The sequence below is a fragment of the Pseudorca crassidens genome, chromosome 15, assembly GCF_039906515.1.
Source record: "Pseudorca crassidens isolate mPseCra1 chromosome 15, mPseCra1.hap1, whole genome shotgun sequence".
Lineage (NCBI taxonomy): Eukaryota > Metazoa > Chordata > Mammalia > Artiodactyla > Delphinidae > Pseudorca > Pseudorca crassidens.
The window spans coordinates 51682771-51699729 of NC_090310.1; the positions used below are offsets into that span (position 1 = coordinate 51682771).

Below are 16959 nucleotides of genomic sequence, written 5' to 3' on the forward strand. Positions count from 1 at the left end.
GACCAAGTAGACAAGGCCATTAGGAGGCTTTAAAAGGCCATATGAAGTTAGGATCCAGAGTCAGGACCCAAATATATTAAAACTTGAGTTGTTTCTACCAATGCCCTCAACATTGTCTAGCTAATGAAGTAGATCGATTCCAGGCTTTTTTTTGGGAGTGACTGGGAGAATTTAGGCGATTAGGGTCACAGGAAAGCAAGTAAGAAACCTTAAAGGGAGGTATTATGGGAGAATGTTAAAATTCATTTATTTTTGGCTTAGAAACAGAAAAAAGTCTTGGGGTTTAACAGTAGTTTGGGAGATTGTTATACAAGTTTGGGATTGCCTGGAGACAGGAAACTGTTTTCTGCCAATGAAATATTGGTTATAAAGGGAGCTCTCCAAATGGTTCCAGACCTCGCCTATTATGAGGGAAGAAACAGAGTCACTATGTCTTTTGCCCTGTGTCTATGACAGTGTTGAAACACACCGAGTAACTGAATTGAGAGGTCTCTGATCTTTAAATTCCAAAAAAAAAAAAGGTATACCAGAAATACCTGGGATTGAATTTGTTATAGAATAGGCCATATTTGTAAAGCAAAGCTTAACAAAGAAATTCAAGTCCTAATTCTACATTTGCTGGAAGTGTCACTATATCTTGAATTTCTTTTCATGGAATCTCATTAAATCTTCATCAAATCTCAAGCTTTCTCATGTTTTTTCCTAAGCTTCTGTGACTCAAAGTATCAGGTATGGGTGGTAGACATTACCTGTGACCCACTGAAAGGCATTATATGAATTTTTGGAACAAAAGGTCACTATTCTCCCAATATGATCCAATCAGTACAGTTATCACTAATCCAGTATTTCAGTGCAAGAACTCTGGTGTGATTTGAGTTACACATGTATTAGGATAAAAGCCCAAAGTGATTTTTAAATTATGCAATTTAGCTCTCAAACTGAAAAGACTAGGTAACCATACTCTCTAGCTCTGATATACACCACTATTGTAGTGATGAGTAATTTTTAGCACATTTATATTCTTTAGTCAAACTTGTTGCCAAGCAACACAATGATTTCTAAGTAGTTTCTTAATTTAGCTAACTGAAACATAACTGCATCTTACCTCCATTGTGCCTTCTTCTAAGGCATCCTTATCCCCACCCAGTCCTGATTCACTAAAGTGGATTCTATTGTTTTGGAGATGGTGGCTCTACCCCTACTCATTCTCCCATCGCCCCCCGCCCCCCACCACAGCACTTTCTGAGAAATGCTTTAGGAGCAAAATCATTAGTAACTTGTACCAGAAGGTGATGTATCTATGAGTTGGTCAAATGAGTTGGGCCCATGGGACAATAAACATTTATTGTCCCCCTTAGGGATCTGTGGACTGTTCATGAATAGAAGCATTTAGCTGGAAAGGAAATGGGAAACATAACTCAGAAGTATGCCCATGAGTAAAACTTCTATCAACCAAAAAGTAAAGAATCTGAAACCAGAAGTTGGATTTATTTGTTACCCAATTGCAATACAAAAAAAAAAGATTTTATGGTTTTGTTTTACTTTCTCAAAGGTAGTTTTTAGTGTAATTTCCAGTTAGGTGTTCTTCAGTGGAAGCCATTTACTCTTAAAAAATATACCTTAAATAGTATTACTTTATATATGAAAAGAAATAGGAAAGAATAATGTAGTACAAGTACGTATTTCAGCAAAACCTCTTTAAAGCTTCTATATTGAAGTGAATTATCTAGAAACTTCCAAACCAGCTACAGCTAAAGAGATGTATTTGGACTGAGACAGACTGAAATTTTAACTGCTGCTGAGGGTCATTTTGCCACATAAGCTAGAGGTACTGCCATCAAATTGAAATGAGAGTGCGGATGGCCGATGGGCTATAGCCCATCTATATGTACTGCTCGAGATAAACACACATTTATCCTGGTGTTGGTATATGCCTGATAGCTACTAAATAGCTGGATTTTGGATAACTCTTTTTATTTGTGTACATTTTTTGTGTTTATTTTTATTTGTGTATATTTAGCGTTTAGCACCAAGAGTATGGTATCCACTCACTTCCAGTGGTTTGTAGAGTTATGGTGGCTCATGCCTCTAAGTTTCACTTGTAAGGCCTAATAAGGTTCTATAACTTCACTTTTAGATTGAGGTTGAAAGTAGGTGGTCTCTCTCATTTGCTTTTAAATGCAACCTCACTTGTCTCTAGGGTACAAGTGATAAAACTCTAAGTGAAAATGAAGAAACAATTTGTAACCTGTTTTCTCCTCCTCTCAGTAATGTCCTTCTTAGAATCCCCATAATCTAATCAAAACATGACTTTTGATTCTTTTCTCCCCACAGCCACATTCCTCTCCCACTTCAAAAAAGAATACTTTCTGTTCTTGGTGGATGAAATGGGGTAAGTACAGTAGGCACCAAATTTTTCTAGCCATCTTTCCGTGCCACTACTCAGGCCACGGGCTTTAGCAGAAGGGTGACTCTGACCTAAGGCATTTGCCTCCCGAAGCTGGCTGGCTGCCTACAACTTTTTATGCTTTTTAGGTGAAATACCTGCTCGTTCTGTTTCTCTAGGAATTCGAGGTGCTCAAGCTGGACTTTTTTCAACTGGTCCATTTCTTTGGACTGCTTCATTGCGAGCTGCAAAAAACAAAACAAAACAAACCATCTGGTCAACTTTGGGTTGTAATCTTAAAACTTATGGATGAAGGTTGGTAGTTTGCAACTTAAGTGATGGATATAAAAAAAAAATAAAAAAGAAGAAAGAAAAATAGCCTGAAAACTGGGAGAGTTTAAACCCATAATTTTTACTGGCAAGATAGTTCCTGCCAAAATCTTAGAAAACAAGAGTACTTGTTCACGATTAAAATCTGGCTTCATTTTCTGTATAAAATGGAGCAAATAATTACCTTAAAAATTTCAGTGAGAGATTAATTTAGCTTTCAGGGAGCGGAGAAGAGAAGCTAGAATGTTTGACGTACAGAAAAAGCAAATTAAGCAAATTAGCTAGTAGTCTGCTTTCTAAGCATGAGTTACTGTTTATAGTTTTTTTAAAGGAAAAGTGTCAAGAAAATTATAAAATACTTACTCGCTTTCTTTCTTCCAGAAACTTTTTAGTGTTGCTGCTGTTTAACTCCCTGACCCGCCTAAAAGCAACAGGTACAAACAACAGTTGGTATGACGTCAGTTGGATATGATATTAAATAAGAAAGAGTCATATTCCATTTAATTATTTGGATGGGATTATCACTTCCTTTTCCTAATTTTTATTGAGGAATTTTGAAATGTACAATGTACAGAGAAAAAGACAAAAAAATCTGTGTACCCATCACTCAGATTAGTCAACATTAATTATGTTTTACCATGCTTGTGTCATATTTTTAAAGGAAATAAAGCATTGCAGATATAAATAACCCCCCCTTTGTATTCTTCCTCACTCCACTTCCCTCCTTTCTCTCTCTCCAGAGGTAACCACTATTCTGAATTTGGTGTGGACCTTCCTATCCATGTTTTAATATTTTTATTACATATGGATGTATCCATATGTAATACACACAAATGTTTCTCAAACTTTCACATGCACACAAATCACATGGAGATACTATCAAAAACACAGATTTCTGAACCCACCCCCAGAGGGTGTGATTCAGTGGGTCTGGGGTGGACCTGAGATTCTGCATTTCTAATAAGCTCCCAGGTGATGCTGATGCTTCTGGACTATACATATACTGTTTTGTATGGTTTCCAAATTAACCTAAATGCTAACATATTCTGGGTTTCTTTCTGTAACTTAAAACTTAGCCTTATGATTAAGAAATATAGCTATGTTTCAAACGATTCCATTATTTTCATCTGCTGCATGGATTTTTCCGTTTTTGAGTAGATTACAGTATTTTCATTTTGCTATTAATAGAAAGTAGGTTATTTCCCAACAATGCACAATGGTTTGGCACATAGGGTCCTGAAATGCTTGGCACACTGTCTATTGGCTAAATAAATGAAATGTAGGACATATCTTCTTGTGCGTATGAGCAAAGGTTTCTCCAGCGTGTAAACCTAGACTTGCAGGTTGGTAGGGAGTAAACAACTTCATCTTTACTCCAAAGTACCTGTCCCAGTTTGCACTCCCACCTATGGTGTCTGGGTGTTACCCTTTCTCCATATCTTTGCCTACTCTTGTTACTATCAGACATTTCCTTTTCTGTCAATTGCTAGTTTTTTGAAATGGCATCATGCTGTTGTTTTAACTCACATTTCCCCTGATTATTGGTGAGGTGGAGTGTTTGTCATGACTAAATAGACGTATAATTGATTGAATTTCTATAATAGTTATAGGTCTATTCAGGTCTTCTCTTTCTTTTACAGTCAGTTTTGGATATTTTAGTTTTTCTAAGCAATTGTCCATTCCATCTAGGTTTTCAAATTCATTAGTAGTATTGTTTATAGTAGTCTTTGTTTTCAAAAGTATTTACTGTATTTGTAGTTATTTCCCTTTTCATCCCCAATACTACTAATTTGTGGTATCTCTTTCTTCTTTATCATTCTTGCTGGAGGTTCACTGATTTTTTTTTTTCAAATAACAAGCCTTCGCTTTTGCTTTTTTCACTTTTTTACTTCCATTGCTTTTTGTTTTCTATTTTAATATTTTTTGCTTCTAAAATTTTGATTTCTTCCCATCTGACATCTTTGGGTTCAGTTTATTTTTCTAATTTTATGTCCTCTTTGAGCATTTTCTTATTAATTTTCATTTCTTTAAAAAAATATATGCATCTAGGCTATAATTTTCACTGTAAATATCACTTTAAGATCTAGTGTCAGGAAAGGAATAAAGACACAGACATAGAGAATGGAGTTGAGGACATGGGGAGGGGGAAGGGTAAGCTGGGACGAAGTGAGAGAGTAGCACTGACATATATACACTACCAACTGTAAAATAGATAGCTAGTGGGAAGCAGCCGCATAGCACAGGGAGATCAGCTCGGTGCTTTGTGACAACCTAGAGGGGTGGGATAGGGAGGGTGGGAGGGAGACGCAAGAGGGAGGGGATATATGTATACATATAGCTAATTCACTTTGTTATACAGCAGCAACTAACACAACAATGTAAAGCAATTATACTCCAATAAAGATGTTAAAAAAAGATCTACTCTCTTAGCAACTTTCAAGTAATATACAGTGTGAGCTACATTCACCATGCTGAAATTAGATGCCTAAAACTTATTAAACCTATATTTGCAAGTTTGTATCTTTTAATCAATGTCTCCTCATTGACTCCCCTACCGTCACCCCCTGGTAATCACCATGCCACCCTGTTTCTATGAATTTGGCTTTTTTATAGACTCCACAAATATATAGTATTTTTCTCTGTCCGATTTAGTTCACTTAGGATAATGTTCTCAAAGTTCATCCATGTTGTCCCAAATGGCAGGATTTCCTTCTTTTTATGGCTAAATAATATTTCATTGAATAGACATCTCAAATTTTCTTTAACCATTCATCTGTTCATAGACACTTAGGTTGTTTCCATGTCTTGGCTATTGCGAATAATATTGTGATGAACATGGGGATGTAGGCATCTCTTCTAGATAGTGTTTTCATTTCCTTCAGATATATACCCAGAAATGGAATTGCTGGATCATATGGTAGTTCTATTTTTAATTTTTTGAGGAACCTCCTCCATACTGTTCTCCATAGTGGCTGCACCACCAATTTACAATCCCACCAAGAGTACACAAGTGTTCCCTTTTCTCCACATCCTTGCCAAGACTTATTATCTCTTGTCTTTTTGATAACTGCCATTCTAACAGATGTGAGGTGAGATCTTATTGTGGTTTTAATTTGCATCCCCTGATGATTCATAGTGTTGAGCATCTTTTCATATACTGTTGGCTATTTGCATGTCTTCTTTAGAAATATGTCTATTCGGTCCCCTGCCCACTTTAAAAATCAGATTATTTGTTTTTTGCTATTGATTTGTTGATTTGCTTATATATTTTGGATATTAATCCCTTACCTGATATATGTTTGCAAATATTTTCACGCATTTGGTAGGTTGCCTCTTTATTTTGCTGATTATTTCTCTTCCTGTGTGCTTTAGCTAACTCTGACACATTGATCAACAGTGTTTATGTTGTCATTCAGTTATAAATATCATGTCATTTATGTTGAAATGCCTTCTTTGACCCAAGAATAGAAGTATTTTTCAGCTTCTGTATGTCTTTCTTAGGTCTCTGATTATAAATTTTTAATTTTATTTCTCAGTAGTTTGATAAGGTGGATACACACAGCATGTGTTTAAAAAGGTAACCATTTGGCATAGAGAAATTATTTTTTAAGAGACCAGCCATTTGTAGATGTTTCAGAGTCACCTAACCACTGGATACTGAGTTATAATAAATAAGTATAATAAGTCAAAATAAGGAAATTAAATAAAAAACTTTCCTGGTTAAGTTATCAGTAACTCATAATTTAAGATAACTTGATCTCAACTGGGTTAAAGTCCATTTTGCAACATAATTGAAAAAGTATGATAAAGAGCTATTTAATAATTAGCACATTCATCATGTTGAATTCCATATTTCAGTTTGGACAGTCTAAAACAGTTTAACGAGGTTTTATCATGGCATGAATATTTTGTGTTTTTCAGCTAAAGTGGACAATGTCATTTCCATGTACACAAGGCCATTAAGCAAAGATCCTTGTCTGAGAATAACGTCCAGAGGGTGGCACTTTGTTAAAATAAACAAGAACCAGATAACTACCCCAAAATGATGGTGTAAATGAGCATTGATTAAATTGAGTAACAATCTCCCTAGAGAGCCACAAATGACACTCCATGTTTACTGGGAAATTTCTTGGCCAAAGTGTTGAAAAGGCAATTCATTTCCAGGTCAAATTACTGTGGAATTCCAAATCCTATTGCTGGCCAGTTAATTCCAAACCATATTTAATCCAACAAAACTTCAGCATAAAAATGCACTGGATGGTATTATGCTTTATATTTTGTCCTATTTCAAGTTTAACTTTAATTATGGTTAATAAATGAGATGCGTTTTAAAAATCAACCATATTGAAGTAGTTGGACAGCAGTTACTGCTGTGTTCAAGACAAGGAGGAAACATCAGGTATCAACTAAGCGTCCACAAAAGACCGTGTAGACAGTGGAATTGAAACAGGGGTACTTTGCTTGGAGCTGCAAAGTTTCCTAACAGCTCAGCCTATGGTCAACAGCTGAATGACGTAAAGCCCTAAACTTCATGCTCACGTTTTAACCCCCAAAGGTAATCTTCACTTTGCTCTGAATTTTGTTGAGCATAAAACACAGCCTTTGTGTGGGTGGTGAACTCAGCTGGCAGCCACATTCTATCCAAGTCTATTTCTCCAAGAGATGCAATCCTGCTGTGCTTGACCACTGCTGTGTCAACCTAGCTCTCAGTTCTGGAGCAACCAGCATCTGTGTTCTTAGAGGCTTTCGGGGCAGCCATGAGCATCACAAGTGAAGATGCTTTTTGGGATCACTGGGAACCAAGTGCTGCTAACTCCCTCTCTTGGGTACTATGACTACTGATGTCCTCTCAGGTCCCCTTTACCAGTTTTGGCTAAAAGGCTTGCACCTGGGATCTTTTCTGGAGGTCACACAAACCTTCCCCCAACTCTATGTGGCCAATGCCTGATTAACATAGAAGTACAAAAGCCAGACACCTGTGGTTCAAAGGGACAGATCATGGTAGAGTTTACAATCCAGAGCTTGGGATCAGGCTGAAGAGGAACTCTAGCCGAGACCATATCCTTACTTAGCCCCTGCCCTGGCCCACTCCTGCTTCCTCCTCTCCCCTTAGCTGAAGATCCTTTCCTCAGTAAATCATATGCACACAAATTCCTGTCTTTGTTTCTAGAAACCCATTCTAAGACAAGGATGAACCAGAAAACCTGTGTGTGGGGTGGTGGTGGTTTGAGATGGCGCCTGGTGTCAAGGACAGCACGAGGCCAGTCAAGGGAAGAAGACCATCCTACATGCCGTTATATAGATTTTAAGTCCATTCAGAATGGGCTTAACACCTGAGCAGATGAGATGCTTACAGGATGACCCAATGGGATGTGGGAAGGATATCTTGCCATATTTTATATAATTTTGTTTGTAAATTAGCACACATATATTGAATGTAAATCTGTTTTACTAGTGGTAGTAAACAATCAGAAGATGTTTTACAGCAATAATAATACATCTTCTAGCAGTTATAATAGCAGGATTCTCAACCGGAACTCACAGGTTTGTTTATATCTCAAATGTGAGTGTGTGTATACACACAGAAATATTGTCGAGTCTGTGTCTTCAAGTCAATGTTATATTCCGGCAGTGAGTGTTCTGACTCACCTTTCTCGTTCTGCTTTATTCTTGATAGATTTATCTTGGCTGATGGCTTTGCTATTTTCCATAGAAATCTTAGCCTGGTGTGCTCGCATTTCCTTGCTTTCCCTATGTATTAAAAATAAACAAACAGGTGGTGATCATTTTGTAATGTATAGAACTATTGAATCACTATGTTGTGTACTAACATAGGAACTAACATAGTGTTGTAGATCAATTATACTTCAAAAAACAAAAAACGAAAAACAAACCTAACCAAACTCCTAGAAAAAGAGATCAGATTTCTGGTTACCAGAGGTAGGGGTGGGAGGAGGGGGAATTGGAGGAAGGTGGTTAAAAGGTAACAACTTCCAGTTATGAGATTAATAAGTCCTAGGGATGTAACGTACAACATGATAAATATAATGAACACTGCTGTACGTTATATATGAAAGTTGTTCAGAGAGCAAACCCTAAGAGTTCCCATCACAAGGAAAACATTTTTTTCTTTTCCTTTTCTTTTATATCTATATGAGATGATGAATGTTCACTAACTTTCTGTGGTAATCGTTTCATGATGTATGTAAAGCCAAAGCACTATGCTGTACACCTGAAACCATACAGTGCTGTATGTCAATTACGTCTCAATAAAACTGGAAAGAAGAAAAATAAATTCGGGGAGTGGAGAGCTAGTGTTTAGTGGGTATAGAGCTTCAGCTGGGGAAGATGAAAATGTTCTGGAGATGGATGGTGGTGATGGTTGCACAACAGTGTGAATATATTTCATGCCACACATTTTAAAAATGGTTAAATTGTAAATTTCATGTTATGGATATTTAACTCTAATAAAAAAAAAATGAAAACATAAACAGAAAACACATTCCACATGTAACAACGGGACTAGGTTCACTTTTTATTTCACTATTGGGCTCATCAAGTTGTTTTGTACTCTGTGGAAAGGAGGGCAGGAGCCCCGATCCACGAGGATGCTTCTCCTGGGGGCAGTGGGTCACTGTGAAGTAACAGTGGTGGGCTGGGAAGAAGCGACATTATGTGTGTCTAAGCTAACCCTAACCACACAATGGTCGTATTCAGCTGCCCAGAGTAGGACACTGTCATTAACATGCCATAAGAATTCTGAATAATAAAAGCTACAAATCCTAAACTATATACAAATATCTCAGGCAATCATGTTTACCAACCTATATACAATTAAAAAAAAAGTAAATAGTGAATACAGCATGAGAGTAATCAAAGAATGCACAAGGACAACCACTTATGGTCAGTAAAATACAAGGATATTCCAGCTTTGCCCCATGTTTTTTGGGATCAGATGGCTTGGAAGAGAAAGGATGTTCTAACACTCACAAGTGACCATCCTGTTTTCTGACAGCCCAAGGGAAGGAAGGGGACGAAATGGTTTCAAATAAGCATAGGAAATAGGGGGGAAAAAGGATGTTTACAGGTGACTGATCACTGTGTGTGTGAATGCGTGTGTGTACCACAAAAACTCATATCTTTATATTATTGAAGAGTTCATTAAAAGCATACAATTTAGAATACTAAAATGAATATTATTAACAAAGAATCTTCCCTGGAACCTGTGGCAATCTCCTTGAAGCACTGCCTGGAAATGAGGGACTAAGGAGTGAGGTTGTTTAAGTAGAGTTTGTAGTTCAGGGAAAGGGATGGACAAAGCTGAAACAGAGAGTTCTTCAGTCAGAGACCTTAGGGCCACAGGGGCTGGAATATGTATAGAAACTCCTGGGCCCAAGAAAATGGCTCTCAAAATTTTTCATAACTTGTTATTAAATTGATCATCTCTTCTTTCACTCAACAAGCACCTATCTATAACCAAATAATGCTGCTGAATGTTAAGAAGGCAAGATTTTTTAACCGAGAGCGACAGCTGTGATGGTGACAAAGAAACACAACTACAGGATGCTTGAGAAAAAGCTTTGATGCTGCTGTTTTTTTGAAAAATACCCCTGTCATCAATCTATTTTTTAAGGTAAGTTAGTATTAAGGTTATGGTTCCTTCAAATGACTTCCTGTGTCATGCAAGAATTCATTTACTTTTTTTTTAGACAATGCCTGCTGTTGTGGGCTAATTTTTCCCTATATTCAACTTCAAAAGAAAAAAAAATTAGAATAGAGTACCTTATTCTTTGAAGTATCTTTGAATAAGGGTGGAAACCTAAAATCTGGTATTGTAGCAATGGTCAAAGGGAGGATAATGAACAGACCTTTCTGTGTACTAAATCAAGAGCATTTCTAAGGGAAAAAAAGACAACTTTTAATCCTATACAAATAAATAGAATACTTGAAAATGGACAGGGTCTGGAAACTTAGCCCACAGGAAACTCAGCATAGTATACCTCATTTAGTTGATTCATGTGAGAATCAGAAACTATGGCAAAAATACTTCATGTTCTTATGGCTGTATATCACTCCAAAATAAAGTTGGAAATCTGAGAATGTGCCTAGATAATTCATGCAGTTAGATTTTAAAAGTTTCTTTTTGATTTGTTTGTAAAATGCTTCTGTTTTCTACTTTTTTGTGTGTATCAACAGACCATAACTGTGGCATACAGTTGGCACTAAGGAAGGCGCAGGCGAGCTGCAACAAAGCTGTGATAAAAAGACATAACTGACCTAGACACTCTTCTGCCCTGGGAAAAAGTCCAGCTCATCATCTTCAGTATGCAATTTGCTGAAATGGGGTGAGACCAAAATAAACAGATTCTTTTTGCTATTTCTTGATCAGGCCTGCTTTTCTAGAATTCATAGAAGTCCAGACAGTGGAAACAAGGGTCTTTCCTCAGGTACCTCTGAGTGATCAGAACCAATCCTCTAGGAGCTCAACTGCTTGGTCTTTATCTCCTTCTATGTCTTCTCTTCTAAGAGGCTCCAGATCATTTTTCAAAGGCCACCTCCAGCCTTATCATTCTATGAAGCATCTGGGACCACTTGGAGGCGGTAGAGCCTGTGACACGTTTTAGTATGTATCATATGCTACTTGTAACGTGACTTAATTTGTCATGGGAGTGTGAGATCTTGCCAACGCTTGGAAGCCCTTTGATGGCAGAGGCCATTTCTCATAGTTCCTCTTGCTCACGTCAACCGTACAATAAGATATATGTAAAAGCTCAATGTTGTATGTCAGGTTGATTTTCCTTACTACCTTGACAGGTGCATAGACACACACACACACACACACACACACACACACACACACAAAACTAGTCTTTTGTAAAAATTGGGAGTGTCTTCTGGAGCTAACTCTCCCACCTGTCATGAGACAGTTTCAACTGCAGGGTCTGCTGCTCGTGGGCGTTGATCAGGAGCTTTCTGAGTAGCTCACACTGCTGGCTGAGGTGCAGATCCCGGATCTCCTGCTCCTCTGCACTGTGAGTGTTGATCATGTCTGACCACTCTTTTGTGTGCTGCGCCACGATCTCCTTGACCTGCGTGGGGAAAAGGGGGTGGTGCCACTTGGAATTCTCACAGGTCAGGTAGGAACTGAAAGCACAGTATTAGCCATGCATTTCAGATCCCTCCCACCAATTTACTTGGTCAATCAGTAGACACACATATAACCTGCAAAAATATGTACTAATCAGTGGGAATCAGGAAGTCATTGCTTATTAAAATAGAGCAATCACTTTGGCTCTAAATACTTAATCATGACTCGTTCTTTCAACTGCCTAACTCGCCCACACTCTGGTTTGTCTGGGCTTTGGGCTCCTTTACCAATTCTATCAGAATTCTCTTCATCACCTTATATTTTTCCAGGTTCACTTCCACAAGGCCACAGATCTGAATAGAGAGCTGTGTTCTCTTATTCCTGGATCATGACTTATTGTGTCATTTGAACAGATGCTGGGGTAGAAAGTCTTCTCCTGCAAAGAGTATCCATGCTCTTCACACTGTGGTTTTACAGCTCATCAATAGCTAGATTCTCATTCTCCACCTCCTTGAATCTGGCTGACCTGTGACTTACTTTAGCCACAAGACAGTAGCAAATGTGATACAAGCAGAAGCTTGGAAAGTACTTATCCTTTTTCTATGCCTGGAACCCTGAGGCTAACCTGTGGTAAAGCCTGTGCTAGCCTGCTGGAGGATGAGAGGTCATGTAGGAAAAAAACAACCAGCAGTCAGCTACCCACCAGAGAGCTGAGTGAGGCTATCAGTGAGGCCAGCTGACTGTTGACACACACATGAGCCCAGCCAAAATCAGTAGAACTGTCCAGTGGAGTATAGCCCAAATTCTAACCCACTGAACTGTGAGCTAATGCACGGTAGCTGTCTTACGCCACTAAATTTCGGCATGGTGTTTCACGCAGCAAAAGCAAATTGATACGGTGGCCAACGTTTCTGCTTTCCTATTTATGCAAAGCATTTAAAAATCATGGCATGTTGCATAGTTGTTAATTCTCACATATTCCAGTTAAGAAGAGAGAAAGAGAGAGTGGGGAACAACTCTTAAAGATACACAGCTTACTGCCTCTACAGACTGCATAGCAGAGTGGACACAAAATACACAGCACCAAAGAGAACTTCGGCTTGGATGCCTGGTTGGCCCAGGTGTGTGGCAGGGTCGCTGGCTGGATGACAGAGCTGCATGTAGACATACGGAGGCTGGCTGGTTTGACCAAAAGCTACAGTTGGAAACTTTCTTTCACAGTTTCTTTTCTTTTATAATTATTATAATTATTTATGTTCTTGATGGCACCTTGGTGCTCAGCTCTCCAAAATGTCAATAATCTTAATTAATGTCCCCTAAACTATTTTCTTGCGTCTTTGGGGGAATCCAAGTAATTAGGCTCATCTCCTAGAATCTCAGCTCTGGATTTTTTCCCATCCCAAACTTCCACAGCAAAGTTAGGATGGAATAAGTATCAAAGAGCTACTGAACCCTCAAGATGGGTGGTTTTCTGTCCTATGATCAATGTTACTTCTATAGGGAATCATATTCTGTATTTTATACACTATTTCCTTTTAGTTGTTTCCCTTGATGCCTCTGAGGCAGACAACATAGATATTGTGAGCATATGTTTACAAATTAAGGAAAAGGTGTTCCATGAAATGGCTCTTCTCCAAGCCAGTGAGCCCAGACCAGCCCCAGGCTACTGTTATTTCTAATTTAAACTGGGTGCAGCTTCTAAAAAATTACACAGTATCTTCCGCAGTTGCTGCTGTAAAAATAGGTATTTTCTTACCTTAGATTTGTGATCTGATGTCAGCGTCTGAATTTTAATTTCTGTTTCTTTCTTCATTTCGAGACAATTACTTCCCCTGAAAATGGAAAACCACAAATGCATGCCAGGCATTAGATATCTTTCCTCTCCCAGGAACCTTTGCTCCAAAGCCTTCCAATGAAGACAATTTGTTCATCAAACATGAGACGCCATGGCTCACTGGGCAGCCTCGGTTCTTCCAGTAATAGATGCACACCTTACAAAATATCTGTATCGTGATTACTCAATTCAACCACTACACAAAGAGACATTTCAGACCTAACAATTATTTCATTGTTAAAGGTTTGTTGTCAGAGTTTCCATTTTGGTTCCTGCTTTTCTTCAAGCTATTTTTTTATTTATTCAATAATACACTATTTAGGATGAGAACTGAAAAATAGGACCTCAGCCTTGAAGCGAGTTTTCAATTCTTCCACTTTGGTTGTAAAGCCAGATTTTTGTCTTTGACACATGCCAACAAGGGAGAAAAATAGCATTTCTTGGCAATGCAGGGTAATTTTTGCTTCTTACTCTATTGTGAGTAGGAAATATATACTAGGCAATTGCCCAGCAACTATTACTGCTTATTTCAGTGATTAATTTTTCCTTTTGGAATATCCATATCATTGCTGAAACCAGAATAGGCCCTGAGTTTCTGCCTTCAGCATATATGCTCTGATTTATTATGGCCTAAGTCAGAGTGCTTCATCATATTATTAATAGAGAGTGTCTCTGAGAGGCACATTCTAAACATCCAACTTATCACTTCTCCATGGCTGGCACTGAGTGTGTTTCCCTCCTGCTCTGTTATTCAGTGAGCTTGCAGCATCACAGAAACATTCCCCCAGCTTAATTCTATCAATAGATAAAATCTTTCAAGGTAAATGCAGTGATAGGTTTTATTCAACAGTTTCACCTGTTGGCATAAGCTAAGGATTCTTGTAATATTAAACATAAAAATTGCATTTTTTTCCTTGAGTGTATCAACCTTATTATTTATTACCTAGCAATGCAAAATGATTTCTGGAATTTTTCCAACTGTAATTTGTCCTTCCTTCTCCCCCTCGACCCCCATTCACCTTAAAGGTACCATGAAAGACACAGTTATTACTTCATTAACCAACAGCTGCAGAACTTGAATAAAGCTCCTCTTTTCCACTTCAGTCACTCCCTTCAGCTGAGTGAGTCGCTTATTTTCCAGGAATCATTGTTAATGATGAAAACACAGTTAAGACTAAGTTCTTCCTTGGCCTAAACAGGCAGTTGAACTGTGGGAAAAGACAAAACATAAAAAGGCAAACAGCCTCCAGAAGGACATAAACAGCATTTACCCCTTCTTCTTCATTGCCTTCTCTAGGATTTTCTCATGAGTTGACTTCTCCTTGTCATACTGCGCCACAATTTTGTCAACTTGTGTGCAATGTAGCTTCTGCATGGTACTGTGCTCCTGAACGAGAAGAATTTGTAGTGACGAGTTAGACCTATAGTGTAACTGATAAACTTTATCCCATGTTGGGCTGGCATAATTTTCAACAGCTCTTTCAGAGTCTTGGTTTGAAAATCAAGGAGTAACTGAGTCTGGGAGCTGGAAAGACTTCCAATCTCCCACCCGACCCAAGAGTTTCTTGTATTCCCATAAGGTCTCTCCAACAAGTGGGTTTCCAGTCTCAGTCCATTGAACATGCCCACCTCAAAAGGCAGCCCTGCCCACTGCTGGGCAACACCAATCATCCCAAAGTTCTTTCTTCTGCACATAGATGTCTCCATAGAACTGCCACCCATCCATCTTTGTTTTGCTGAGTCATCTAATGAGTCCACTGCCCCTTCTACAACCTAGTCCCAAAAACCCAAGTTCAGCTACCATATTTATTCTCTTTTACATGCTGAATATAACTATTCATTATGTGGCATGGCTTCTAAACACCGGACACTTTTTGGAAGGTCTTGAATACCATCATTACACAGTGAGAACCTCCACTGTGGTTGTCAATATCAGCTCATTTTGAATCCCCATCAATTGATATTTTTGCCAGCTTCCTAATCTAGATGCACTCACAAGGATGACAGAATGTTGAGGAACCCTGGCCTTCAGCTTTACAGATAGTTAAAATATTTCTCCACATGCTTCCTTCAATCACTGAAAATGGGGCTGCAATGCTTTGAAAATAAGTATTTCTTTATAAACATTATTTCTTCCTGATAATTTGGTCACAGCCAGGGACTTAACTGAAATCAGATTTCTTTAGCTGATCAGCCCCTAATCATAGAGGAAAACAGTTCAATCAGTAATATCCACTCTAAGATGATGCTTGATGTTATATCCTAGTCTTACTCTTGAGAAACTTAGAGAAATGAGATGATACTAAAGTCTGGAATAGATAGACTTTGCTCAGGTTATATAACTACCCTCATGGTCATGTTTCCTTTTGCTTATTTTTTTAAGTGAGTAACAAAAGTGAGTGACTTAATTATTTAAAATTAATTTTCTTCCTAAGGTAGGCTCACCTTTAACCTAATTCATGGATATCTTAAAAGATTTCATAAAATATAAATGGGGGAGGGATTTTGAACTTTCCCAAGATTTTCTTAATTTCCCAATACTGTTAGCAGGTTAACACAGGACTTGATTTACAGTTCATTTATATATAAATTCTTCAGAAATGCATTGGTGCATATGGTCTCAGCATTCCTGTCCAGTGAATAAATGCCTCTGGGAGAAGGCATGGAGGAAGGTGGTGCTAGGCAGGAAGGTTCTAGGAATAGGACCTGATAACAGGGACAATGAGTGCTCCGAGGTGATGTTACCTTCCTCTGGATTTGGGGTTAGGGAATTATAGGTAACAATGTCCTGCTTAATTTGTGGTAACCTGGAACACCTCATAAATCCAGTCCTGTTACCAATATCTGTGCCCTTTTGTGTTATAAACTAGGGGTTCTGCACTGGGTTAAGGACATGGACAGTCTCAGGTCTTAGGACAAGCCACTTACCCTCTCAGTCTGTTCATCTTTATAATTGGGAGAGTAATACCTTCTTCAATCTTTATAATTGGGAGATTGTTGCCTACTTCATAGGGTTGTTAGGATTAAATATAAGAGAAATCATATTTCAAATGCCTGTTATACCTTATTCGAAATACAATTACATACAAACCTACTTATATTATTCAGTACTCATGAAAACATGCAGAGAGTGACCTGGGAGAAGGGAGAATAGCCTGAGAAGTTAAATCAATAAACTTTTCCTCCAAGCTTAACCTACTGCCACAGGAATAGATTGACACGTTGATGTATCCTTATTTAAATGGATTTAGCTACTCTTGCATTGTCATGGGGAAAAAAACCCACTAAATCACCCTACTACTAGCCTTCCTTCTAAGATTT

At 38.2% G+C, this 16959-nt stretch overlaps 1 protein-coding gene across 8 annotated transcripts in view; it reads right to left on the reverse strand.

Annotated features, from left to right (window-relative positions):
- Window positions 1–16959, reverse strand: part of PLCB4 (phospholipase C beta 4) — a 420918-nt gene that overhangs the window by 4445 nt on the left and 399514 nt on the right. For all 8 annotated transcript variants that reach the window (XM_067707497.1, XM_067707492.1, XM_067707493.1 and 5 more), the window contains 6 exons: window positions 14910–15025; window positions 13561–13636; window positions 11630–11805; window positions 8366–8467; window positions 3080–3137; window positions 2545–2631 (listed from right to left, as the gene is read on the reverse strand). In XM_067707497.1, the coding sequence (XP_067563598.1) occupies window positions 2545–2631; window positions 3080–3137; window positions 8366–8467; window positions 11630–11805; window positions 13561–13636; window positions 14910–15025 (615 nt within the window). The remainder of the gene's footprint in view (window positions 1–2544; window positions 2632–3079; window positions 3138–8365; window positions 8468–11629; window positions 11806–13560; window positions 13637–14909; window positions 15026–16959) is intronic.